The sequence below is a fragment of the Meriones unguiculatus genome, chromosome 21 (genome assembly GCF_030254825.1).
Source record: "Meriones unguiculatus strain TT.TT164.6M chromosome 21, Bangor_MerUng_6.1, whole genome shotgun sequence".
NCBI lineage: Eukaryota > Metazoa > Chordata > Mammalia > Rodentia > Muridae > Meriones > Meriones unguiculatus.
Genome location: NC_083368.1, coordinates 57,142,548 through 57,170,275, shown reverse-complemented (window position 1 = coordinate 57,170,275; position 27,728 = coordinate 57,142,548). Strand labels below are relative to the sequence as shown.

The 27,728-nt window shown below is 49.5% G+C and overlaps 1 protein-coding gene across 6 annotated transcripts in view; it reads right to left on the bottom strand.

Annotated features, from left to right (window-relative positions):
* Positions 1-27,728, bottom strand: part of Ahcyl2 (adenosylhomocysteinase like 2) — a 134,415-nt gene that overhangs the window by 10,922 nt on the left and 95,765 nt on the right. For all 6 annotated transcript variants that reach the window (XM_021641319.2, XM_021641320.2, XM_060373816.1 and 3 more), the window contains 8 exons: positions 22,567-22,669; positions 20,855-20,949; positions 16,825-16,931; positions 14,566-14,682; positions 10,158-10,221; positions 9,631-9,719; positions 6,328-6,398; positions 3,730-3,824 (listed from right to left, as the gene is read on the bottom strand). In XM_021641319.2, the coding sequence (XP_021496994.1) occupies positions 3,730-3,824; positions 6,328-6,398; positions 9,631-9,719; positions 10,158-10,221; positions 14,566-14,682; positions 16,825-16,931; positions 20,855-20,949; positions 22,567-22,669 (741 nt within the window). The remainder of the gene's footprint in view (positions 1-3,729; positions 3,825-6,327; positions 6,399-9,630; positions 9,720-10,157; positions 10,222-14,565; positions 14,683-16,824; positions 16,932-20,854; positions 20,950-22,566; positions 22,670-27,728) is intronic.

The following is a 27,728-nucleotide window of genomic DNA, read 5'->3' as shown; positions in this document are numbered from 1 at the left end:
GAGGCAAAAAAAAAACCCTAAGAATTTCTGGGGAGACAGCCTCAGGGGCTCTTCCTGCACACAGCCCTCCAAACAGGCAGCCCAGGCAGGCCTCAATCCCAACCTCAACCCCCAAGACTAGGGGGGATCATAAAACTATCTGGCTAGCCAGCAGGTGGATCTCTTTGACTTCCTGTAGAGTGAGACACTGTCTCAAAACAAAGCAAAACAAAAAATACACACCTGGCTGGGTAACTATTCTATAGTAACACTCTAGAGAGTTTCTTCTCTAAAGTTTGGTTACAAAAGATCAATTATCTATCTGAATGAGTAAGTCAAGGTAAGTCTAGGTGGTAACACTAAGGCGATTTCTGGAGAACCTCTTTTCTCCCTGAGTGAGCAGCCCCGTGGTCACAACCCTGAGTCTCACCCTCTGCTGTTTGCCCACTAAGCCCACCTGCACCTTCCCAAGAGCCTCCTGCTGTCCCTACGCTCCCTGAGCCCAGAGGGGCACCCTCACACAAGAGCCAGGCTCACACTCTAAAAATATACCAGATACATTTTGTCATCCACTTGTTCCCAACTATCCAGCAGCCTCTTTCCTATGTAGATAAAAAATCTAGTTACTATGAGCCCCAAGGCTCTGCCTTACCCCTCACCTCCTCCAGTTGCCTCCTCTACCCTCATGTCCCTTTCTTGTCTACTCTGTCACTGTCACCAGACTTCATCTTTCAAAGATTCCATTTACTTCCCCATTGATCTACTTATGCCTCTTGGTGTGTCTGCTGGTCCGGACATGGAATGTGTGTGGAGGTCAGAGGATCATGCATGTACAGGGATTGGCTCTCTCCTTCACGTGGTTTCCAGGGATTCAGCTCGGGTCTGCAGGGTTGGTGCTCCACCACTGAGCAACATCCCTGCCTGACCATTCTCTCTGAATATACACTACTAAGATATCTTGTTTTATCTTTCATTCATCTTTCCCCGTCCCCAAATATTATATCCACAAAAATACCTTTCTTGACCATTTCAGTTAGAAGAGTGTTCTCAACACCCTCATCATGTTTTCCATTCAATACGGCACAGAGAGTAACTGCTGACTTATTTATCATCCATCTCCCACACAGAATATAAACTCTTCAAGCAGCAAGATGCTGTTCAATTAAAACTTGGGACTGAGCAGGCCAAGTATTCAGCTTACACTCGCTAAATAATGAATGAACATCCTGGTTCTAATTATTGGCTGAGTTTGCTGTTTTCTTGTTTTGTTTTGTTTGAGGTAAAGCTTGTTACGCAGCCTGGCTGGCCTTGAATCCCCAGCAATCTGTCGTAAGTTTCTGAAGTGTTGGGATTGCAACCAGGAGTTTTCTATTACTTTACATTTTGTTTTACATGTTCTGTGACACACCATCAAACACTAATAATTTAACTTTCAAAAACCTTCTGAGCGGCATCTTTTCTAGACCATTTAATCTGGCATATACTTTACGCCATGAAGAATTCGGAGAAAGAGAGCATCTCTTGGCTCCTGGTGTAGCAAGCCTGGGGTCTCCCTAGCAGTAATGGCAAACGCAGGCCTCGCTTCAGCATGCTGTCCAGGGTGGTCCTTCTGAAGTAAGGCATCAGACGGACACTCGCCACGTTAGACACCTGCAGGGTGTTTCCCGGGATGGGCTGGAAGGCCCTGAAAGGCCTGGCCTACTCCTCCTCAGCCCCCACCTTCCCTTCTCCCCTCCTGTGCTCCTTTTATCCCCAGACACAGCAGGGTCCCTTCTGCCTCCAGACATGTCCCAGCTGCTGCTGCTGCTGCTGCTGAAGATCTTCCCAGCATCAGGCCCATAGCATGACATTTCTACCAAAACAACAACCTCCAGAGGAGTGCTCCGTCCTCTGCCATGCTCTACTTCCTTTTCCTGCTGTCTTTTGACTTTTTAATCATAAGAATTTTGCTTATTTATTATGATTAGTTTTCTTCCCACTTAAAGAAAAGTGGGAATTTGCTATGTTTGCTGACTCTAAGCATCTGCAAGTGCGGCTGGTGTATAGCAATCACACAATAATGGTTGTGATGCAAGGTAAACGGCCTTTGACCTTTATTCTAAGCAATTACTCATGTCTGGCCTGTCTTTAAATGGAAAACAAAGCCTTGGAGTCGACACCTGAAATCTTTTCTTTTTCTGAAATAGTTGTAGCTTATCATTATTATCATCATTTTCTGGGTAGCCCTGGCTGTCCTGGAACTTGCTCTGCAGACCAGGCTAGCTTCAAACTCAGAGCTGCCTGCCTCTCCCTCCTAAATGCTGGAATTAAAGGTGTGCACCACCACACACACCGGCTCAAACACTGGAATGTTGTGCTTGAATTTTATTTTGCATCAACTGTTTGGCTTATTAGTGTATTACTGTCCGTGCTTCCCGGTTTAAAGTTCAGATAACTCCCCACAGGGGGTCAAAGACTGGAATGAGAGAAAGGGGAAGTCACAAAGTTAGATGGCTGCACGAGAGTTCCTCAGAGCTCCCTGTGGCTGTAGAAAGACAGTCTTTCCCTCCCTCCATCTCTGATCATCAGTAAAGGTGCCCCTTCACTCATGGCACATAGGGGAGACCTAAGAGGATCCCCACCAGACCCTGCTGCCAAGAACCACCTATCAACTGTAAGCACACTACAGTGACAAGATGGAGTGATGATGGACGACCTTAGGAACCCCAGGCTAGCAACAGGCTTTGGCAGGTCAGCTTGCTAGCTATGTCCTTCCTTCTCTTTGGTGCTGGGGTGCAGGGACTAAACCCGGAGCCTCGTGTGTGTGTGTGTGTGTGTGTGTGTGTGTGCGTGTGCGTGTGTGGCCAACACTAACACAGAGCTACATCCCCAGTCAGCTGTTTCTAAGAACAAAAGAACGACACAGGGTTAGAAGGAAAAACCACAGAAAATGAAGAGGGTCCAGCAAGGCTCTCAGTGCCAGCTGGCCCTTTCCTGAAATGCCGAAGCTCAACCACAGCAGCCCTCGGTGGAGATGAAAGCATGCTATGCCTGAGCCATTACCCACAGAGATAAAAACAGACGTGTCATACAATGCCATAAAAACTTAACGCCAGAGTCAAAGTCATACTGAGAGATATTTTGGTAAGTCTGAAAAGAAGTCATCGCACCTCTATTGCCTGTAATTTGTGAGCGGCTTGGAGGAGCATGATCAGAGTGGAGAGGAACACTGACGGACCCCCAGGTTAGGGACGCCTGCCATCACACAGGGGCTCTGGGCGGAAGGCGCTACCTGCAGACGCAGCTACTGCCACTCAGAGGGACGTTAGGACAGACCCAGGCCAGAAAGAAAAGGTGAGACCGCGGTGTCTGACAGACATGGCCCATCAACGGCAGTGCGCCCATCTGAGCCCACAGCTTTCTCCCTGCAGTGTCTCCCACGGACCAGCCTACGCATCTTGATGTAAAATTGAGCATCCCCAAATACTGACAGCCGCTCTGAATCATGCTGAGTCCATCCAGCTCCAGTTTTCTCTCGGAACACGGGAGAGAAATGGTTCACGGTGCGGTAGGCAGTCAGGCCTGGGTGGAAGGAGACAGTCACCTGAAGAGACTGCAACGGAGAGCTTTTCTCTGCCCCTGAGCACAGGCTGTGAGGCTGCTAAGTGACAGATACTCTACTACGTTGGGGCTGGCTGGTGACCCTGCCTTTCTTCTCCCGCGCTGCTACCCGGGAGGGAGGCCGGATGAAAAGCGGCGGCAACGTCTTACCACATCGATCTCGGTGTTGGAGTGCCCCATGTTACACACGATGCAGCTGTTCTTCATGCGGTCCAAGTGCTCCCTGGTCACCACGTTCTTGTTACCTTAGCGCAGGGGAGAGGCCACACGGGAGGAGCGGAGTTAGACCCCTGCCTCACAGGACACACACGTGCACATATATAATGCAGTATGTAAAAATAAATCCCACATTCATCATATTATTAAGAGCAAAAGCTATAGAGTTTTTAGTTGTTTACAGAAATTGCAGAGGAATCCTGGTGGCTTCAGGTTTGGCAACACTCTACTTCCATACAGCACTTTAAACGTAAGCAACAGAAGAAAAATAGAGACTGACTACATCAATAAACATACAAGTCCTTGTAAGTGACCCCACTAAGGAAGTGTTTAAAAGACAGAGGACCTGAAAAGATATTTCTCCAGAGAAGATACGAATAGCCAAGAAGCACAGGGATGAAGGGAAAACATCCCCAGCCATCAAAAGCATTTACTTCATGTTCACTGGATGGAAAAACTAATAATAAGCCAGGTGTGTGGCTCACGCCTGTCATCCCAGCACTCAGGAGGCAGAGGCAGAGGCAGGTGGATCTCCAAGTTCAAGCCCAGCCTGCTCTACAGAGTGAGTCCAGGACAGCCAGGGTACACAGAGAAACCCTGTCTCAAATCTCTTCCCCCATTACCCACAAAGCCCCAACAAAACAAAAACAAAAGAGCCCACAGTAATCCACTGCTGAGGGTGCAGAGGGACGGGGAGCCCAGGCACGGCGGGCCTAACTGTGCAACCATGCTGCCGCGAGAACAGCAGTTCGGCCCTTAAGAGTTACCACACGACGGGAGAACTGAAAATATGTCCCCACGAAGACTTGGAGCCAATGTTCTCAGCGGCATTATTCACAATCACCCCAAAGTGAAACCAACCCAAACATCCACCTATCTTCACCAGAAAAAAAACTGTGGTACAGCCACAGATATTATGCGGATGGAACTTGGAAGGAGCATGTTAAGTCAGAGGCCAGTCACAAAAGACTACATACGGTATGACTTTATTTCACATGGACTGTCCAGAAAAGCAAATATGCAGACCGAAGGATAGCGGGTGCTCATGTTCACAGGTGTGTGAAGGAGGTCATAAGGAGTGACCATTTAGACAGAGGGCTGTGGGTGTGATGAAGTGTTCTAGAATTAGGTAACAGGATGCTCCATGTTAGTAAAAGCCACTTCCCTGTACACTCTTCAAAGGCAAACACCGTGCTAACAAACTGAATTTCAATAAAAAGTTGTTGTAACAGTTATACCACCCTATGGATTTCTTATGAAGTATTGCACTTTGGTGCTGGTGATCACCCCTTGGCCCCCTGAGCTGTAACTACAGACAGAACTGCACACATATGGGTGGAAAGCACAACATGGACTCACATCCCACTCACGCTATTTAAAATAAGTTCATTCAGTCCCTAGCATGGGGAGGAGGGGAGCCAGGAATGAGGAATGAAGCAGGCGCTCCCCACAGCCCGTCCTCTGCTCCCAGTTCTCGCTGAAGCTGTAAACACTTATTTCCTCTCTTGAAGAGAATTATATAGAAGAAAACCAGTATTCCTGTGGTTTATGGTTCTAGTATACGATTATAATACGCTTCTCAGTCTGAAAAAAATAGCCATTTTCAACATTGCTCCCTAACGTTAAAAATCTACCTGTTTTAGAATTGACTCTGCTTTTTCTAACCATGAAGAATTTTGCTCTTTCTCTGTTATAATTCATAGGGACTATATATATGCACATTTGCTTTGCTTCTTTGCTTTTGGAGACAGAGTCTCACTATGTAGACCAGGTTGACCTCAAACTCAGAGAGATCCTCCTGCCTCTATAACCCTAGTGTTAGGATTAATGGCCTGTGCTTTTAGGGTAAAACAAAAGATGGCAGGATGAGACAGGAGCTCAATGGCAGAGCATATATTCAGCGGTCCCGAGGTCCTGGTAGCAATCGCTGGTGCATGCTCCTCAGTCTGATTTCTAGCTATGCCTGGGAGGTTGAGGATGGAGAGACACAGCTAGAGGATGGAGAGACACTTTTCTGTAGGGATCGCTTAAAGGTCTGTGCTCGGTAGAGCTCTGTGTGGGAAAATGAGACAGACTTTTTCTTTCTGTTGTCTGCATGCGTGCCTGTTGTGTTTGACTCCACAGTGCTGAAATCAGGAGTGCACACCACTGTGTCTGGCATTAAAAACGATCATTTATTGTCTGTGTTTGGGTGTTTTCCTGCCTGATGTACATATGTCCAGTGCCCACGGTCAGAGGAGGGTGTCAGATCCCCTGAACTGGAGTTATAGACAGCTGAGAGCTACCATGTGGGTTAGGTCCTGTCTGGGAACCTGGGTCCTCTGCAGAGCAGCAAATGCTCTCAACCACTGAGCCAACTCAGCAGCCACACAGGCCTGACCGCTTTACACGAGTTCTTGGAATCATTAAGGCAAGTCTCTCACCAAATGAGCCACCCCGCCTTCTCAACCCCTGCCTCTGGCTTTATCCTCAATATTTTCAACCACTTTTCACTTGCTCCATGGAAACCTCACCAGATAGAGCACATCGTACCTGTACAGGTGATGACAATGTCCACTAGTCGGATGACTTCAGTCAGCTTCACCAGCCGGAACCCATCCATGCTGCAGAGATAAAGCGGGTCAGTCAGCTCAGCCAGGAGATGGTCAGTCTCCCCCCAAAGCCATCTCCAAGTTCCTCAGGGAGCCACGGAGTCACTGCAAGGATGGCTGGAGTGTTTCCAGGCTGGCCTCAAAATCAGGATCCTAAAGCCTTTTCCTCTCTAGTGCTGGAATTACAGGAACGAGTTGCCACAGCTGCCTGGGGCTCCCCATCAGTCAAAAATCCAAATCCTTTTCTTAGTTTATGTGGAGGAATGTAAAAGCTCCCTTTGCATCCCTGAAACTATTTTTTCCTAATAATAGGGAGCCAAGTAAGGGCTGCCATGAGATTCCCAAACTAAATTTCTAGAAATTGACATTTGGCCATTGATTGAGTCTATTCTCACTGAACCTGTTCTTGTAGGGTCATCAATTAAATTCTGAAACAAAAACAAAATGTTTTTCCTTAGTGCCTTATTGTATTTGATGTCTCTCCACATTAAGCATGATTCAGTTTCTTAAAACCTAACTGCCTTCTTTTCTGTAGTGCTGGGGACTGAGCCAGGACCTCACCCATGCGGGGCACTTGGCTCCATTCTCAGGCTTCCCCGTACTTAAACGGGTGCTGTGTGGGGTCTTCGCTGGACTCCTCTCTGCTCTTTCACACTCCTGCTTATCCTGCCTTTGGCTGTTAACCATCACTCACACGGCAGGCACATACGCCTCTCGCTCCTAGTGTCGGGAGCTCGGCAAACAAGGCAGAGCCTACCGCTGAGCTACACCAAGGGCTAAACATTCCCCTGGATATCTCAAGGGCTCCCTACAAGGGCCCCAACCTTGTCTGGGAATAAGCTCAGCACCCTCTCCACACCCTCCTGTTTTTCTTCTGTTTACCCCGAGCAACAGCATTATCAAGTGTATGAGCCAAGTAAAGTAACTGAAACTGTGGTCGAACCTTTGTGATCGTTTTTCTGAGTTCCTTAAGTCTCTTGAATTTATAGCCCCACACAAGCTTTTTGGTGGTTTTGAGACAGGGTCTGAACTTACTCTGTAGAGCATGCCAGCCTTAAATTTGAGGCGATTCTCTTGTGGTGTGTGATTGCAGAAGTGTGCGCTGCTGTGCCTACTTCTGCCCGCTGTGCCTACTTCTGCCCCTTTCACACATACATCCTGGCTTTGCTAAGTTTGGGTCAGCAACACGTGGCCCATTCTCACTGTCTCTAGGTTACATCTCTCAAAGTCATTTTGCAGAGTGGTTTCCCTAAGTGCAATTTGGAACATACCATTTATGTGCTTAAAATACTTCAGGATAAGAGGCTGTCATGTGACGCTAACCTCGGATATCTCCACTCCGCAGCTCTATCCCCTGTGAGCTCCCTAACTGCGCTGCGCTGGCCTCTATTTGGAGGCTGTGCGCTTACTCCTTGCACAGGAAACACACTTGTTTCTACAGTGCCTCAGTCTGTGCCAGGACACTCCTTCCGTGCACGCTGCCCACAGTGCTGGCCACACAGCACAAGAATTACGTGTGCTCCCGCAGCTTTTGCTCTCACTGCCCCCGAGCACACGGCCTGGGCCCACAGGAAGGTACTGATCGTGGCCGTGGGACAGCCTGTGCTGCAGGGTCATCAGTGTCCTGCTCAGGTTTCTGTACGGAGCACACAGTCCTAGGAAGGGGATGGCCCTCGGTTCTGAAACCACCCCCAGAAAGCCAACGACTCTACTGCGGAACTCTGCCTTGGTGCTTCCGGCTGGGCTCTGTGAGTGGCAGGACAGATGGAAAAGGCTTTGCTCCAACCTCATTCTATCTCAGTATCCTTCTTCCAGAGGTTTGGTGGTCAGCAGTGCACAGAAAACATAAAACATAAGAGATACACTACATAAACTTGGACTTTGAAGTAGCTTTTAGTGGCTATGGCACTTTTCATTCGGTAGAAGGTAGAGTTAATTTAGTAACAGTTATCAGTAAGGATCCGTTCTCTGACCACAGCTCTGAGCCCTGTAATATGCTCATTACTTAATGTATGATAGCATCTAAAAATTACTTGAGGTAAGGATGATCGTCTGCATTTTATTTTATGTAGTTGATTATTATTATTTTTAGACAGGGCCTGACTACAAAGCTCTGGCTGGCCTGGAACTCACTGTGTAGACCAGGCTGGTGTTGACTCATCCTTTTGTCTCTGCCTGCCAAGTGCTGGGATTATAGGTGTGCCCTGCCAGGATCCACATTTCAGAGAGGAAAAAGAAACTTAAAAAAAAAAAATTAAATTTCCAAAACCATTTCCCATATATTCTTCATGAGAATTAGCAGATTTTGCTGGAGATGGTGGCGCACACTTGTAATTCCAGCACTTGGCAGGCAGAGGCAGGCAGAGCTCTGTGAGTTCAAGGACACCTTGTCTACAAAGTGAGTCCAGGACAGCCAGGGCTAAACAGAGAAACCCTGTCTTGAAACAAGAGTTAGCAGATTTCACTCTTAGCTTAGATTTAACTGATATTTTCTCAGATTCCCACTGCACACTTTTGGGAGGACAACCACAGAAGTGTTTTTAGTGTAGTAATTACATCAGAAGGCCTCTGACACAGGCAACTGCTTTTCCCTCACACTCTCCCTCCTGCCAAAGCCTGACCCATGTCCAACCTCAGCACACTCTCGAGCCAGTCTCTGTTCCTCTCTCTTCCTGGCAGGATCTCACTCTGTAGCCCTGGCTGGTGAGACGAGGTCTTACTCTGTAACCAAAGCCTGAGACGAGGTCTTACTCTGTAACCAAAGCCTGGAACTCACAGTCTCTCTACCTTAGCTTCAGGAAACCTAAGATTACAGGTATGAACTTAAACATATCTGTGTGTGTGTGTGTGTGTGTGTGTGTGTGTTTGCATGCATGTGTGAGGGTACACCCGTGGAGGTCAGAGAACAGCTGTGTGAGGCTGAGACTGACTTTAGGGCAGCAGCCAGCACCTGGTCAGGTGAACCAGCCTCCGGGCCTGCCTTTTCAAAGGGGCAAGGGATTACATAGGAAAAGAGGCATTAATGGGATATTTGTCCCTCACATCAAAGCATTCCCTGATACTATTTCCACATGAATTCTAAATTTTCACTTCTCTCAGAGCAGAGCTCCTCGCCCTTGCAAGCCAGAAAGAAGCTCGGAGTTGGCAGGTTCCGTGGGGACCAGGTAAGCCGTGGCATGGCAGTCCCACAAGGCAGACACAATGTGCAGGAGGGCAGGAGGGCAGGGCGCCCTGGCACGCTTACCACGCCTGCAGGGCGCAGATGGGGTCGATCTCGGTCACGTAGACAATGGAGCCCATGGCTTTCAGGGCAGCACAGCACCCCTTTCCCACCTGAGCAGGAAAGAGCACAGCGCCAAGTCAGGGAAACATGCTCCTCAACGTTTCTGATAAAGGACGCGCACCCTCTTCCCTCCCCGCAAAGCAAGCTTGTTGAATAGATTCGTGCTTAGGGAACAGCAAGAAAAACAAGTAAGTGTAGTTCATAAACAACCCCCGGCCCCTGCTCAGCATTCATATGCATGAGAACACCCACATTCCTGACTTCTAACCAAAACACGAGCTAAAAGAACACCACAAGCCTTGGGGGGGGGGGGAACAAGTCAGAAAATCAACCTGAGAAAAACACAAAGCGCAAAGAAAGGTGCTTAACTGAAGCCACGCTCTCATCTAATGCGGCACGTGGGTGAGAGTATTTATGCTGCACATAAAATCCTTGAACATTTAAATCAGAAAACACTTCCAACAGCCAGCCAGTAACAGGTTCCTTACCTCTCCATAGCCACAGACCACCACTTGCTTTCCACCAAACATCATATCTGTTGTCCTTTTAAGCCTGAGGGGAACAGAAACAAACCCAACACCATCGTCAGAAAAAACAGTCTTCTGTCTCTACCCGACGCTTGTGCTTTTCTTTTGACTTTTTTTTTTTTCATTTTTGAGAGAAAGCAATCCCGTACTCATTTTGTCCATCTACCCAGCTCTAGCTCTACGTGACTTTGCCCCATCTTTAATTTTCCTCTTTCTGGCAGTGCAAAAGGAAGGTATAGATTAGCCGGTAGCTTGAAAACACAAAAGCAATGTACACTTTTATATTTTGAATAGCGATGAGGAAAAAGACACAAATATGGAGGAAGTGTGAGAGTTGTGGCTTAGTGGAAGCATTACACTAGCTTACGGTTTCAGAGGCACCGTAAGCATTCAGCAGCGTCAGAACGGCCAGTGGGTCCCGCACTGACGCAGCAGGGAAAGCACGGGACAGTGGTGCGGAGGCCTTGAGGTCTGCTGGCGCTGTACACAGCAAGCCTCCTGCGGCTGATGCGGGGCAGGCACAGTCTAGCTTTGTATCTGCTCCTCTAGGAAGCTGACCCTTGTGGTCTCAGATTTCTGGGAAGAATGTGTAGGAACGAGTCCCATTTTCTCTTTGGCTGCAATGAGATTACTTTTTCTGAGACTCTTGGTCAGGACGAAGGGTTTCCAGTAAAATCCAGCCTGTGTTTGGACACACATTCTCTCCAAACACATGTAAAACTTCCTACTTATTTATCTAGTTAGACGCTTACCTCCTCTGGTGCAAAGGGTCTATAAATGCCAAGAGGAAAGTAAGAATCCCATTTAAAAACAACAACAACAACAGTGATTTGCTAAGTCTACTCCACTGACAGCTGCATGCACCTTGCTAGAGCTCGTTTATACTTGAGCGTGAGGATGCTTGCTCATGGCTGAAGAGTGAGTCTGGAGGCTACCGCCACTCACAAGGCAGGGTTCGCAGAGTGGTCTTGCAGGGTGGTCAGCACAGCAAAGAGAACCAAAACATCTGTTTCTGGACCGCCTCTCCTTGGACCACTCTTCTCAGGCTCTTCCTCATCCCTCCCTGGGGAAGGACCCTCTCTTTGAAACTACACATAGCTATGGTGGCGTGGGAACTTCATTTACACAGCTCCCTCTGCAAATGACAGCCAGGCTACAGCCATGGACGGATTCCAGCTAGGCAGTGATTTTTCCTGTGAGCTCAGGATCTTCCTCCAGGATGAAGGACAGAAAAGACTCCATTCAAGGAAGGACTGGCGGGGGCAGTAAGGCGCTGTGGAGGAGTCATGAGAACGCTCTTAACTTCTCTTGGATTCTGCTAGCCCCAGAGTACTGGACGAGCTGACACCCTATTTTATAGTTTGGAGCTCCTGGCCGAGTTCCCTTGGAGCTCCTGTGCAATCTCTCTTCTTCCTCAAAGCGGAATCTCAGCACAGCCCAAGCAGGAGTCCCAGGGCTTCCCTTGTGGGTGTGTGGTGACTCGTGATGTCAGCATGATGGCACCAAACCTCTGGACATGTCTGGGAGGGGGTTTCCAGGTCAGGTTCACTGGTGTGGGACCCCAGTGCAGGTGGCCCACTCCACGGATGGGGTCCTGGACCGCGTAAACCGGAGCAAGGGAGCGCCAGCAGCCACTTCTCTGCTTTCTGCCTGTGGAGGCGACATCATCAGCAGCCTCAAGCTCCTGCTGACACGTTCTGCCGTGATCTGACGGTACCTAGTGACCCTGCTGCCACACTGTCATGATCTGATGGTACCTAGTGAACCTGCTGCCATGTCCTACCGTGATCTGACGGTACCTAGTGACCCTGCTACCATGTTCTGTCGTGATTTTACGGTACCTACTGACCCTGCTGCCATGTCCTGTCGTGATTTTACGGTACCTAGTGACCCTGCTGCCATGTCCTGCCGTGATCTGACGGTACCTAGTGACCCTGCTGCCATGTCCTGCCGTGATCTGACGGTACCTAGTGACCCTCCCTGAGTGGTTTTCATCAGGTCACTGGTCCTAGCAACGTGTACAGTAACTAGTACAACACGTGACCATCTCAGAGCTGTAGAGGAGTAAACATTAACACTTTCCTCGCGTGGATGCCCCCTTAGCTTCTCCTCTACACCCCGCTCTTCTCTTTCTGGTCTTGAGACAGGATCGTATACAGCACAACCTGGCCTCAGATTTGTTACATAAAGAAGACTAGCCGGAAACACTCGGTTCTCCTCCCCAGCCTCCTGAGTGCTGGGATGACAGGCGTGTGCCACCGCACAGCTTTCTCTGGAGCAGGTCACCTCTGTTTCCGCTCTCCGCTCTCTTCTCTGCAGAGGGAACACCTGCCCTGACCCAGTTGTGGTTTTGCATTGTGTGCAAGTACCAAGGCGCTTTCACCGCTGAGCAAATTTAGACGAGCACTTGGTGCTGCCCTGTCTCTTCACTGTGAGACTTTAACTCTTGCTCTTCTGCGTGTCTCCTGTAGCTTCTATACTTTCTGGCTTTAAGAGTCTTTCTTACCTAAGGAGCCAGCTACGGCTGGGAGGGAATCTATCCACTTTCTGAACTAGGAGCTATCTTCGTGCATCTTTTACTATCCTGGTATAGGCCAGCGTTAGGTTCACAGATCTGGCACTTGAAAAGTCTCAAAGACAGTTGTGGGTAGACCCGCACTTTAATGAAATATGTACAAGTTACTATAAATGTGGTCAGACCTGAGGTGTCTCTCACAGTGACCCTTACATGTAGACAGACACTCAATGGCTGACTACTGGGCTAAGAATTTATTAAAATGCTCAGTCGAGCCAATACTGTTGACTCCACGGTAATACACTTGGTAACAATAGTTATAATGCGCATTGAACATTCCACCAAATGGGAACGAAACAAAACAGCAAAAACCTTCCCCGGGTCTAACTTAATCCTAACACTTCCTCTACAGAGGGTTCTGGAAAGATAGGCAAGGCCGTGCTTGGTAGCACAGGCCTGTGTTGCCGTGGGAAGACTGAAAGAGAAGGGTGCTCCGGAGGCCATGGGCCGTGTATCAAGCCCCAGGTCGGCCAGCTCTCCACAGCGAGATACGGCCCTGACTTTTCTAAAGGGTGAAGGCGGCGCTCAACAGCTCGCCTTGTCTCACTTACCCCTTGCACTGACTCTGTGGAGTAGGTCATGAAGTTGCCATTTTGCAGATGAGGAGAAACAAGGGATGAGGTCAGTGAATAAATAACGGGGGGGGGGGCTCTGAGCTGAGGTCCTTCCCAACGCAGTGCCGGGGCCTCACCACCCCGGCCCAACAGTTGGGTCAGGGTGCACACTCCTCCTTCGTTCTTGCTATTAACCCGTGTGTGGCAGGCACGCTGCACGCGGCGCAGCCGAAGCTACCTTGACGGTTTCCTAGACAATCACTTGGGGGCTATGATCTGGATCTAGAATGTTCCCAAAGGTTCATGTGATCAAGGCGTGGTCCCCCTGCTAGCGTTACTAAAACGCGTTGAGAATCTAAGAGCCTAGTGGGAGGCTCCCTACAAACTGGAAACACTCTCTTACAGGCGGAGGGGGGCGCAGCCCCTCCCTTACTCCCTTCAAGCCCCAGTCAGAAGGCAATTGGCTTTGCCTCATCACGTGATCCTATCTAACCACACGTTGCCCACAGACCAACACCTCTAAAACCCCGAGCCAAAATTAGGCTCACTTTCAAAATCCGACTACACTCGGGGTCTCCCTAGCAGCAATGAAGGAAAGCCAGAACACAGCAGTGGGGGCGGGGCTGGGTCCATCAGCCTGGCAGCCCTCACAGCGCAGAGAAAGCGGAACCGCCTCCACAAGTTTCTAGATGGTCAAGAAGTTCCGACTGAAATAACATTAAGAACTACATGGTATGTTATGAGAACCATGACCTGAAACAGAATCACCTGAACCCTCCTTCAAAAATAATCTTTATGCCATTTTAATAACACAAAATATGAACTCTGCCTACCAAAAGCACCTAATCTCATTTGTTTTTTTAAAATTTTGGTTATCTTCATGTGTACGAGTGCTTTGCCTGCATGTATGTTTGTGTATCATGTGTGTGCCTGGTACCTGTGGAGGCCAGAAGAGGGCACCAGGTCCCCAGGGACTGGAACTATAGGCAGTTGTGAGCGGCCATGTGAAGAGTGGGGATCAAACAGGCCCTCTGGAAGAGGAGCCAGGGCTCCTGATCACAGCCATCTCTCCAGCCCCAGGAAAGAGATTTTCTTGTAATGGTGATAGCAACAGAGCTCTGGCTTACAAGTCCTGGGTGTGATGTGGTGAAACATGAAACAGTTCCAGAAATAACTAAAACCAAAGAAGCTGGAACCTTCAATCAAAACCTAAGATCACCTCAGGGATAACAAACATTACCCGTCAAGAATAGATTCACGGCAACAGTAGAGGTTATCAAATTTCTGTTTAGTGACTGAGTCATTGACATTCATGGCTGGGACACACAGCTTGCCAGCTTTGGACAGTTGGTACAGCCTGGGAATGAGAGAAGGCAAGAAGAATGGAAAACAATGAGACATTACAATCCAACTGGTTTTATGTCTTATCTCTGAAGCATACTGATGGACATGACCAATTTCATCCTAGAAGACAGATACTGAGAAACAGAGTAATTTTTCTTTCTGGAGGCTACATATGGCTTTGCAATAAAGCTCACATTCAAAAAGTCATGTAGACAAAATCTTTTATCCAACTAAATTTCCAGATCTTAAATGAAAAATTTAGATTATGTATAAATACTTTCATTTTTATTTTTAAAGACTGAGACTTCTGTTTTGAGATAGGGTCTTACTGTGGAGTCCTGGCTGGCTTGGAACTCACTATGCAGACCAGGCTGGCCTTGAACTCAGAGATCCACTGGCCTCTGCTGGCATCAAAGGCATGCATCACCACGCCCACTGCAAGACTGAGACTGTAAACGTGTATGAGTGCTTACTTGAACGCATGTATGTGTAACGCATGGGTTCCTGGCGCCTGTGGAGGCCTGAAGAGGGCGTTGGAGATGCCAGGGGGATGCTGGGGTCTATGCTTGAGTCCTGTGCAAACGTAGCAAGAGCTCTCAAACCACTGAGCACTCTCTCCCACCACCATATACATTTTTATGGCTTTTACTGGGGTCGGAGCAGTGGCTCAGTGGTTGGCAGCGTGTTTCCTGCTCTGCCAGGAGGCCATGATGGTCCTATCAACTTGCTTACTCTCCAGCTTCAGGAAGTCTACCCCTCATCTGGTCTCCATGGTCACCCACAAACAGCACACACTCACATAAATACAAAAACACAGTAAAAATATCTTAAAAAGAACTAATTTTAGAAATATAGAACTAATTTTAAAATAGTGGCACAATCCCACTACTTGGAGGTACCGACTTTGACTCTTTTAAAGATGCATTTATTTATTATGTGCACAGGGCTCTGACTACCCGGGCACCTGCACGCCGGCTCTCTCCGCAGAGAGAGAGCTGCGGTGTGGGTGTGGGGATTGAACTCAGGGCCTCTGCAAGAGCAGCCGGTGCTCTTCTGAGCCATCCCTCCAGCCCCCTAATGACTTTGACTTTTCAATAGTTTCAAATTCGTAACAATATACAAACCCACACATTGCAAAGCTACACATACACAAGTTCAAAAACTAAGTCCATCAGAAATAAGCAATATTTGTTTTATTAAAAATTCACCCCTGGGGCTGGCGGCTGCACAGTGGGTGGAGGCTCCCGCCAAGGCTGGCAATGAGTTCAATCCAAGGAGCTCAGGGGCTGGAAAGACTAAGTTCCACAGCCCTCCTTCCCTGTGTCCACGCCTGTGACGAGCAAGTATGTGAGCGTGTGGGCACACACACACAATTTAAATATGTACCCATTCTATGAACACAGACGCATGCTGTAAACCATAGGTGTTTGGTCTGTCCATTTGTTTGTTTGAGGTGCACTGGTGCTTTCCCTGCACGGATGTCTGTGTGAAGGGGTTGCGTCTCCTGGAACTGGACTTATTACAGACACTTGTAAGTTGCCATGTGGGTGCTGAGAACTGAACCTGGGTCCCCTGGAAGAGCAGCCAGTGCTCTTAACAGCAAAGCCATCTCTCCATCCCCAAGCTATAGTTTTATGTATTAAAAAAAGATTAGAAAATATTAAAGTGGCTATGCTGGCTTGTTCAAATGGATTTCCCTAAAAGTTCTTCTTCAGACTTTCAATTCTTTATGGGTGAATAAGACTAACAGAAATTATTTCAATGTTATCCAAGGAATCACTGCTCCCTTGTGATGGGACCCAAAGCCCTCGCTGTCCGTGAGACCTGGCTCTGTGAGGGCAAAGGTCCTGTCTACAGCGGGTCTCTAGCGCAGGATGGCACCTGGCTCACTGTAATACTTCAATGAACATTTACTGAATGAATTCAACTTGTGCCAAAGAGCAAGGAGCCACTGTATCAATCAGAAGAAACACGAGGACCCTCCTCGCTTCTCCATCTGAGCTGCTCACGGATTCAGGTTTGCAGTCTGTGTCGTTAGTGTCCAGGTGGCAGCCCTTGCCTCACGGACAGCTCCATTTGTAGCACAAGTGAATGTGTTCTACAGGCCTGTGCGTGTGCGTGTGCGCCCGAGCTCCCGAGGACGGCCAAGCCTCACCTGTGGACCCCAGTCACGCTCTCCTCCACGATGCCTTTGATCTTCTTAAACATGTTGGGGTACTTTTTATAAATCCAGTGAGTGAGATCCCCTCCATCATCCAGGATCTGCAACAGAAGTGTCAGAATGCGACTTGTCTTGCTGAAGCTTCGGAGCCTGTGAGGTCATCTATCCCAACCCCTGATCACCAACGTACAGACAGGCAACTTTCCCACTTTGTGATGGAAAGGAGCTTGAAACCAGAGTCAACACAATTCCCACCAAAGGACAGTCACTATATTCAGAGAAAAGAGCAGGGGAGAAGGGCCAGCTCCCAGTCGCTCAGGCAGATGACCCTGCCACAGATCTACTTTATCAGCCCACAGTTTCTGATGGAGAGAAAGCTCCGGAGGCCACCAAGACCTCTCCTCTAGTTCCTGAGTACACTGTGGATCTTCAGAAAACTCCGCTCTAAGTGCTGGTTTTAGCACTTTAAGGTTTAGCTTACGTAAGAGGAAAGATAATTAGTCTCCCTCTCTGAACAATGGCTCTGAAAGCTGAAGTTGTTACTTCTCATGAAGCATGGGCACTCTTCCCCAGTGGATCAGGCAGCGCTGGCGGTTCTGCCCAGCTCCACCTCGCACTCTGCCTCAGCCAGATTAAAAATAGCTGGGACCCGTGCAGCACGTAGGTGCACAGGCGTGCGTCTCAACAGCTCATCGCTACCTCAGCGTGGGACTGGAGGAACACCAGGCTGCGCCCACTCCAGCTGCCACGGCAGGGAGGCCTCTGCACGCAACTCGAGCACAGGCAGCGGCAGGTAGCCCTGCAGGGGGCATCAGGACTTCTCCAGGACACAAGTCGGTCACCCTCTGCTGGCGACTCTTTTTAACTTCCAGTGTATCAGCACTACAAGGACTACAAAACGCCACCCCGAATCCCAGGGCACACAAAACGCCCAACCTCAGGCCTGTCATCTAACCTGCTGCTTGAGCTCCTACACTAATCCATCTGGTCTGACTCAATCAAATCTTGCTTGAGGGTAGGGACCAAGGTAGGACTCTCTTAAGAACTCTTAGCCTTGCTACACACCTACAAACCAACGTCACCAAGAAACCCAAAAGAGAGGTTGAGGGTACAGATCAAAGGTATCATTCCTCTCCCTGGCTCCCCTAAAAGGCTAGGGAGACAGTTTAGTTAGTCAAGTGCCTGCCTTACAAACAGGAGGACCTGCGTTCAAGCCCCAGCCCCACACAGAAAGCCAGGCACGGTGCTGCAATGTCTGAAGGCAGTGCCAGCGAGGCAGGGGGGAGCAGTCCAGCTTGCCCCCTAGGTCTCGGAGGCCCGGCCTCAGCGCACAGAAGGCTGCTGAGAAGAGAAGCCTCCCGGCCTCACAGCTGTGCGCACACAATCATGGCCTCCAACTTTCCCCACACAAAAGAACTAACCAGTCGCCCTCTGCTGCCCTGTGCAGGGATTCCTGGAGTTCCCCTTGCTGCCGCCGACCCTCCACATGAGGAGGAGCAAACACGGAGTAGCTGGAAACTCTCTGCCAAGTCCCGATGCGCTCGCTTATGTTTTCCTTTACTATTTATTTTTGAGACAGAGTTTCATGTAGCCCAGGATGGCCTTGAACTCACTGTGTGTCTGAAGATACTGAACTCCTGTGTGTGTACAAGTGTAGCACACTTGTACATGTATGCACAGAAGCCGGAGATCTGTGCTGAGCAGCTTCCTCTACCACTCTCTACCTTAACATTTTTTGTTGATGGTTTTTGTTTTTTGAGATTTTTATTTTCGATGTGTGGTGATCTGCGTGAAAATGCTCCCCCACTGGCTCATGGCAGGCGGCACTATTTGAAAGGTTACACCGTGGCCCTGCTGGAGCAAGTGTGTCACTGCGGTGGGCTTTAAGGCTTCAGAAGCTCAGGTCAGGCCCGGCCTCTCTTCCTGCAGCCTGCAGATCACTTAGCTCGCCAGCACCACGTCTGCCTGTGTGCCTGCACGCTCTCCCGCGATGGTAACGGAGGAAGCCAGCCCAGTGAGATGCTTCCCTTATGGAGTCACCGTGGCAGGGTCTGTCGGAGCAGTAGGCACCAGCGCAGGATGGCAGGTGGGGGTGCCTCGCCTGTATGCGCATGTGTGCACACCACATTTGCTCGCTGCCTGTGAAGCCCAGAAGAGGGCAACAGAGCCCTGCGGCTACAGTTACAGACGGTTGTGAGCGGCCATGTGGGTGCTCGGAACCAAACTTGGAGCCTCTCCAAGATCAACAAGTACTCTTTATTATTTAGTCATTTAGTTAGTGTCTTGGGACAGGTTTCTCTGTGTAGCCTCGCTTTGTAGACCAGGCTGGCCTTGAACTCAGAGATCCGCCTGCCTTAGCCTCGAGGGCTGGGACTATAGGTGGGTGCCACCACAGCTGGCTCAACAAGAGTTCTTAACTGCTGAACCAACTCTCCAGCCCCACCTTCCGCCGTGCCTTCCGAGACAGGCGTCTTAACCTGGAGCTGACTGGATCAGCCTGGCTGGGGACCCTAACTCCGTTCCCGGGTCTGGGCGGCAGCCTTTACCCAGGGAACCATCTCTCCAGCCTGACCTGCGAGCCTCGATCCTCCTGCTGGGAGCAGAGGTGTGCATGGCCACGGCTACCTCCCACAGTGCTGGGGTCAGAGCCAGGGCCTCGCTCGCGCCAGCAAACACTGCCAGCTGAGCTATGTCTCTGTGCTACTTTCCTTTCGCACAAAGGTATCTGGCACAGGCCAGGAGCTGCTATTTATAGGTGTTATTTAATGACTAAAGCCTAGAAACTCCCAGTGCTGTCCTACTGCACAAAGTCAGAAATTTCTTGGCCTCGGATACCCTCCTCTTCCTGAGGTTGTAACGTAAGGAAAAGTGCTAGGTCTTGGGCAACGACCCCTGGTTTGTGAGGCCACAACTACCTTGACCCTTGCAACTGTCTTCACTACCTTCCAGCAGCTGTGCAGACTAAAGGCTCTCTGGGCACAATACACAATCCCTGTGTTCATGACTATGAAATTAGATTTAAAGCCAAGAGATATGCACCCGCTCCCCTCCCTCAAGCCAGTACTTGGTGTCATGTGACCTGGACCACAGGCTTCAGCAGAACTGCTTCTCTGTGGGCACCAATGATACCTACTACAATTTCTCTCTTTTTCTCTTCCTTTTTCTTTTTTAGCTGATTCTCTAATTTCTTAATAATAATAAAGAAATGTTGGTAAAGCAAGAAATGTATCAGATTTTTGTACATATATATATATTTAAAAAGTGTAAAACCAGGGCTTTGAGCATGCTGACCAGGGCTCTCCCAATGAGCTCAGCCTTACATTTAATTTTTTAAAAAATTCTTTGGTGCTGAGGACTAAACCTAGAGCTTTATGCATGTCGAAGGTTCTGCCACAGAGCTACACCCACAGCCCCTCAGACTGGGTCCTTTAAACAATGATGCAAAAATGAAGTAGAAATGAAATCTTACGAGAGAGAGAGAGAGAGAGAGAGAGAGAGAGAGAGAAGATATTGCACTTGAAAGTGCTCCAAGCACCCTAAGCACTCAGTATATGAGCCCAGAAAGCTCAGTGCCTCAGGAGCCAAAGGCAGCCATGCCTTCCCATGTTTGTTTGTTGGTGCTGATGGTGACTGTTAGGGAGCAACTGTGAGCAGCAGCAGGGGACAGAAACGTGCCACCTCCGCATTTAGCCAGGCATGTGAACAGTGAGCAGCAGCAGGAGACAGAAACGTGCCACCTCCGCATTTAGGCAGGCACGTATGAATGATGGCTGGCTCTTGACTGTTACTGACAAATGCGAGTGCCTCCAGGTTGGCCTCAAACCCGTGACCTGCCCGTGTCAGCTTCCAGAGGGTGGGGATCCAACGCACACCCCGCCCTGAGGAATTGAGGAGTTTGGTGTCTATCAGTGTCCTACGCACACTCAGTGCGCTCGGCTGGAAAGCCTCCCCCGCGCCATCTTTCCCGCGCCATCTTTCCCGCACCATGCCTGCCCCTTGCACTGCAGCGGCCAGTGTGACCCACCATGTTCGGCTGCCAGCCCTCCACGTTCACACATCTGTCGATGCACCACCAGAAGTCATCTTCCGACTCTCCTTTCCAGGCAAAGACGGGGAACCCTGCGGGTGATAAAGGGAATTCATCAACACAGACAGCAAATCCCGCCCGGGCCAGACTTTCTCACTTTGCTGTGTTTATGGACTAGCTTCTTTCCCGGTCAGGTCCGTCTGTCTCCCTGTAGTGGCTACTCTGCTCTTCCCGGCTCAGAAAAGGGCAAGAACGAGGCGGGAGCTGCTGACAACGGGGGCAGCGGGGAAAGGCAAAGCGCAAGGGGCGCTTGGTCCTTCAGGCTGCCAGTCTCCTCACTTCCCAGACCCCTTGTTCTTTCTGGGACAGCTCACTGGAGAAGGCTGTCACTCTTGTCTAGTGACGCGCTTGCTCGACACCTCAGCTGAGAGCCTCGTCCACCTTGCAGCAGCTTAACTTAGCTGGTGTGAGCACAGCAGCCTGAACTCGGCTAATGCCATCATTATGACTGACGGAACGTACACTTACTTATTTTTGCAGTGTTGGGGAATGAAGTTGGGCTCACAGAGTATACTAAGTAAGTGCTCTCCATGAACTTCACCCCAGCCCTAGTCATTCATTCATTCATTCATTCAGGTCATTTTGAGATATCTCCCCATGGAGTCCAGGCTAGCCTCAAACTTGTAGTCATTCTCATGCCTCAGCCTTCTGAGGGCTGGGATTGTAAGTGTGAGCCATGATCCCCAACTTTCTATTTAAAATTTTTTATTTTAAGACAAGATTCACTAAGTTTCCCAAGAAGGTCCTGAACTATGATTCTCTGGCCTCAACCTTCCTAGAAGCCAGGATGACAGGAATACGCCTGGTCTTGAATATGGGTTTATAAGTAGTTGGGGCATTTTGTCAAACTGGTCTTTTATTATCATTTATAAACATTCTGAGAGCAAAGACATTTCTCATTATTTCTTAAGAGTCAATAGTCATTTGCTAGAAAAAAGAGAAAGAAATGAATGCCTATGTAGAGTTGACTGGATATACATTTAATACTTGCATAACTTTCTATCATATCCAAGCAGTAGATTTTTGTAAATAAGTTAAAGAGCTGAAGAAATGCCCTGAGCGCTAGTAAAAGGAGAGGGATATGCGTTCTGCAGGGATTTCTCATCTCCTAAGAGCTCAGAGGCAGTGCTGGCACCCAGATCTGTGGGCATGGTTACTCAGCGGGGAAACAGAAGGCTGGCAGAATCCAACTTTCCCTTTCTTTTGTCCTTCAAACCTTAGCGGACACCGTGGTCACTTACGCTCCCCGGCCGCTCTTTGCCCCTGCTGAAGCGGACTGTACATTAACGCAGGGCCGGCCGCCGAGCGGACTGCAGAGCCGCACACTGCAGCTCAGGCAGACATGTTGCCTTAGTGGGGAGGGGTGCTCACTGGCTGTCTATTAGCGAGCCAAAGCCAAGTGATGACTAGAAATCAGACCGTGGCAGCTACTTGCCAGCCCTAAGAGGCAGGGTTAACTAGATCATGTCTGACAGAAGTTCCCAAAAGAAGCAGACTCAGCAGTCAGAAGCCCTTTCTTCAGAGGCAGCTGCCTCTCTGCCAGCCTTCCTTAAGGCTTCATACGGAACACTGGAACTTCCTGAAGCTCTGTCCTCGCCAGAGGCAGAGGAGGGCAGCTCTTACCAGAGGCAGAGGAGGGCAGCTCTTACCGCTTTCGGCGAGAGCAGCGGCCACCTCGTTGAGCGTGGAGTAGATGTTGCAGGCCGCCCACCGGCACTGCGCCCCCAGGGCGCCCAGCGTCTCCATGAGCACCTGTGGATGGAGGGAGGCGACAAACAGGCCTGCTCAAACAGCTGCTCAACACTTACTTCACCTGTGCTTTATTTCCAGACAGGGTCTCTGGTAACCCAGGCAACCCTGTCCTTACATCCCCTTCCTAAGGGCCACCACTCAGGGCCAAGCCTTATCTTTGATTGGTATACACATACCAAGTTGTGTCTTATAAAACGTCTTCAGTATTTTCAACACGGGGCAGAGAAGCAGGTCCATTAGGATTCTATATTTTCCCCAGTAAGATTTAATTAAGAGTTTCAGAGAAAAAAATACTTTAAAATCAAAATACACACGTCCAGCTCTGCTTCTACTCGGGATACAGAAGGCAAGAGTTCCAGCGTGAAAAGCCAGGTAGGGCCAGGGATGCAGCTCAGCTGGTAGAGTCCTCGCCGTGTACACAAGAAGCCCTGGGTTGACCAGGTTCCCAGCGCCCAATCAGACCAGGCTGTTGTGGATGTAAACAGGTTCTGGTCCCAGGCGTGGGTCGTGGGCCTGATTCAGAGGGTCCCCAGCAGCAGACTGTTTTCCCTGTGTGGGCTCTGAGAGGAGCTCCTGGCCAGCTACAGAGAGATTAAATCGGAGGACTCTGGGAGAGAATAAATGCCAGAGCCCAGAGAATGCTGGGGAGCTCTGAGAAAGAACAAGGCTGCTGCGTCTCCCTTGCAACTTCCAGTTGCTGTTGTGAGACAAGAAGCTGGAGATCTCCTGAAACGAGGATTGGACTGGCTCCAAGGAACCCGATGACCCTGACCAGCAGGAAGCAGCTAAGAGAACTTCCTCCCCTCTACCACTAACCCTTTCTCCTACCTCGTTTTGGGATGTTGGAAGGGAGTGAGGTGGAGTAGGGAGAAAGAGCTGTAAGAAACATGAATAAAGGAGTTTTTAAAGAGTATGCCAACACCAGGCACAGTGGCACCAAGTCTGGAATCCCAGCACTGGGTAAGTGGAGGGAAGATAACCAGATGTTCAAGGCTGTTCTTGAAAGTTTGAGGTCAGTGTGGAGTAGGAGACCCCGATGTGGACTATTGGTTCGTTTTTGGCAAAGCGCAGGTGGAAAAGGTAGCTGCGTTTGTAAGGTTGAGAAAAATTAGCTAACATGTAAATTAAAGGCCAAATGTAGGGAGAACTGTGTAATTTGGAGTTTCCTGTTGCTCCGACTAGACACAAGATTTCCCACTCACAGGCAAGCTCCGCTCCGGGAGCCTGCCCCGTCCTCACGGGGAAAACTAGAGTCAGGGGCTGACGCCACCGCACTAGCCACTCCTGGGAGGCAAAAGCTTTGAGTGACAGGGCGTAGTACTGAAGCCTGGGATGAGGGTCAGAGACCCACTCGCTGCTCATGGAGAGGAAAGCAGAGCTGGAGGGTCGAAAAGGCCCAGGGTGAGTCACCTTTATAATAGGAAAGACCCTCTCTTTCCACAGAAGACAAGAAAATATCTTCTGCTAGACCTACTAAAAGAAAGAAAGTGGCCATTACAGAAAGCAATAGGGACACTAGGAAAGTCCTTCCCTCAGAGGCCTGCTTAGTCCTGGCTGGACCATAAGATTGGAGACTCTCACTTGCTTTCACCAAGAAGGCTGGCCCTAGCACACCTCGACAGTCCACAGGTAGGGCAGGCTCCTGAGGAGGGCCCCATCCATGGCACGCTGGTGCGCAGCAGCTGAGAGCTGAGGACGAACCAGGAAACACCAGGGCTGCTCTTCAGGAACTCAGAGGCAGCCTGGTAAGCTGTAGCATGCATCGCCGCTCAGGAAATGTGAAGCCGACCTGCCAAGGTGCCCTGCCGCTCACGACACCAACGGACTAAGAAACCAAACACCTTCCAGATGTGAAAACAAAAGTTGGTAGTGATTTGCCTAGCATGCTTGAAGCACTGGATTGGTCTTTAGCCTTACGTAAGTCAGGTACGGTGGCACATGTCCATCACCCCCGCAGAACTGAAGTTCATGGTCATCCTCAGCTACATGCTGAGTTCACCTTCAAGGGCAGTGGGCTGCACTGAGACTGTCTCAAAAACCAAAACAATGGAAACCATGATTGACAGCAGAGCCTGCTGTTAATAAGCGATAAGAATATTCACAAGCAGGGAAGTTAGCACAGAGATGGGAACTAGAGAGACAAGTAAACACAAAGAAACAAACACACAGCTTAGTGGAAAAGCATCTGTGGTGCTGAGACTCCCTGTAAGCGTCTTTCCAGTACGGGCCCTCTGGAGTCAACTCGAAGACAGCAGAGCAGATTACAAAGTAAAATGCAAACTGAAAGGAGAGCAGGAAAACAAAACCAACGCCAAGAAGCAGGGCAGACCTCCTGAGGTGAGCGGGACACTGTCAGACACGACGTCCCCAACGTCCCCAAGTAGAGACAGAGAGAGCAGGGCAGAAGAAGTCCATTCAGAGCTGGTGAACGGACATGTTCCCGGATGAGGAAGGTCCGGGAGAACATCTGAGATGGGTGAGACCCACGGAGAGCGGCCTCGAGTCCCTAGAAAGGCCTGGCTCCAAGGCGAGGGAGGGCAGGAGTGGGCAGGAGCGGAGCATCACAGAGCAGAACGAGGAAACGCTCGAGGAAAGGACAAAGCAGGGCCGGAGACAATAAATGCTCACCTCGCAAGCATGAGGGCCCGGGCTCGGTCTCCAGAATGCGCTTGTAAAACAAAGCTAAGCAAAGCTGAGGACAGCAGAGCCCTGAAGCCTGGTGACGGGCTAGCCTTGCCTACTTGGAGAGCACCAGGATAGTGAAGTGACCCTGTTTCAAAACTCAAGCTGGGTGACTTTTAGGGAAAATGGCACCTGATGATGTTCTCTGTCCTCTACACACATGTGCACATACAGGCAAGTGTGAGCACACACACACACACACACGAAGTGGGGTGGAGAGATGTCACTTTAGGTAAAGTGCAAGGATGTCAGCACACACTTAAAGGCTGGCAAGGAGGAGTGGCCCTGTATCCCAGCACTGGGAGGCGGAGCCAGAAAGGCCTGAGGCTTACTAACAGACAGACAGCTAGTCAAGCCAGATCAGTGAGCTCTAGGTTCAGTGAAATTTTACCTCAAAGCACACACACATAGATCTCTCTCTCTCTCTCACACACACACAGACAGACACGCACACAAATTTTTAGAAATTTAAAAATAAGCCACATAAGCCACATTTGGGGATTCTTTTGGCCAAAATGAGGATAAAATAAACATCAAAATATTGAAAATAATATATTATAACTCATTAAATAAGACTAGGAAACAATGGCTCTCCTATTCTTCTTTATAATGGGAAGCATGGAAGAAAGGCTGAGGGATTGTCCAGTAATTTTGGCACAACTGTGAGCTTAACAAACACTGAGAACACACATTCAAAGTGCTCGGCGCCAGTGTGGCACACACTTAGAACCCAGCGCTCAGGAAGCAGGAGGATGGTTAGTTTGGAGGCAGCTGGGGCCACACAGGCTGCTTTGGGTTATATAGGTAGTGAGACACCTACAAAATTTAAGACAAGGGACCAGCAAGATGGGTCCAAGGGTGCAGGCGCGTGCCGCCAAGGCTAAAGAGGGCGCGGATGCCCCGGAGGCCACCAACACAGGAGCTGAGAGCCAAACCCTGCCCCTTTGCAGGAACAAGCTCTCTTCGCTGCTGAGCCAGCTCTTGACTTTAATTTTCTCATCGTTTAGAAGAGGCAGCAGAGAAATTAGGTTGGAAGAACTGTGGAGGTGCACCTGGATTAGGAAATGAGTAACTACATCCTAAAAGGGTATGGGAGACTCTTCCTCCCTCCCCCCTCCTCGCCTTCGTTTGGGAGGGGCAGGGTCTTATGTAACCCAGTGTCCCAGGCTGGCCACCAGCCAGCTCACTATGTAGTGGAGGATGGCCCCTGAATGTCTGTTCTTGCCTCAGCCTCCTTAGAGCTGATTACAGGTATGCACCATTATGTTGACCTCATATGGTGCTGGGCATCAAACCCAGGGCTTTGTGGTGCTAGGTAAGCATGCTGCTAACTTAGCTGCATCTCTAGTCCTCAGCCTTTGTATTTCTATATTATATAGGGGTAATATTTGAATATTCTATAATTATCAAGAACATATAATTAGAAAAATTACAGAGATTAAAAACAAAAAGAAAACTCCTTTAGGATAAAGAAAAAATTAGGGTGGAAATAATAAAACATAGTTAAATTGGTAAACAAATAATGATTAATTCGTTCAGGGAGGCCCACAGGGCTGCTGCTCAGGTAGACAAAACTTAGCCGCAGTAAGTAGAGGAGCACTTCCTACTTTAGGCTTCCACACTGAATCTCCTGTGAGAGGCCCAGGAAAGGTTTAAGCATGTTTCTGCCTCAATTCAGTAGCCTGTAGCTCCAAAAAGAAACGACGTTTTAATTATTGTATCAATTTTAGGGATTCAGGGTCCTCGTGTCCTCGGAGAGCACGTGACTCAGCAAGGCCTTGGAGGAGATGCAGACGCTCTCCCGTCTCATGGAGAGTCACTGTCTGCCCTCCACTAACAATGTGACTGTGGAAGTGTGTGCTGGCGAGAGCCTCCTTCAAGTTGAAGGGCGTGCTGGGGCAGCACTCAGGGACAGCATGCCTGTGCGGTCTGTCTGAGGCCCTGGGTGCCGCTCCAGCACTGAGGAGACAGACAAAGCAAGCTAACTAGCTAGCTAACTAAGTAGCTAGTTAACTAACTACCTACCTAACTACCTAACGGGTGTGGTGCTAACTAGCTGGCTAAGCAGCTAACTGGGCACGGTGCCCCGAGGAAGGAGAGGCAGGAAGATCAGGTGTCTGATCAACAGCAGCTTCTCCTCCACACAGCAAGTCCAGCCTTAGCTTGGGAGGCCTGTCTCGGGAGGAGAGGGAGATAAAGACAGAAGCCTGGAGACACAGTGGGAACACGCCTGCCGTGTGAGCGCAGAGGCCTGAGCTCTCATCAGCACACCTGAGGAATGCCTGGCAGGCAGCCCGGCGCGCCTCTGGGAGCTCAGGGTGGCAGGTGGACTGCCCTGCAGCTCCTCGGCAAAGGCGTCCTTGATCTGAGGAGAGCA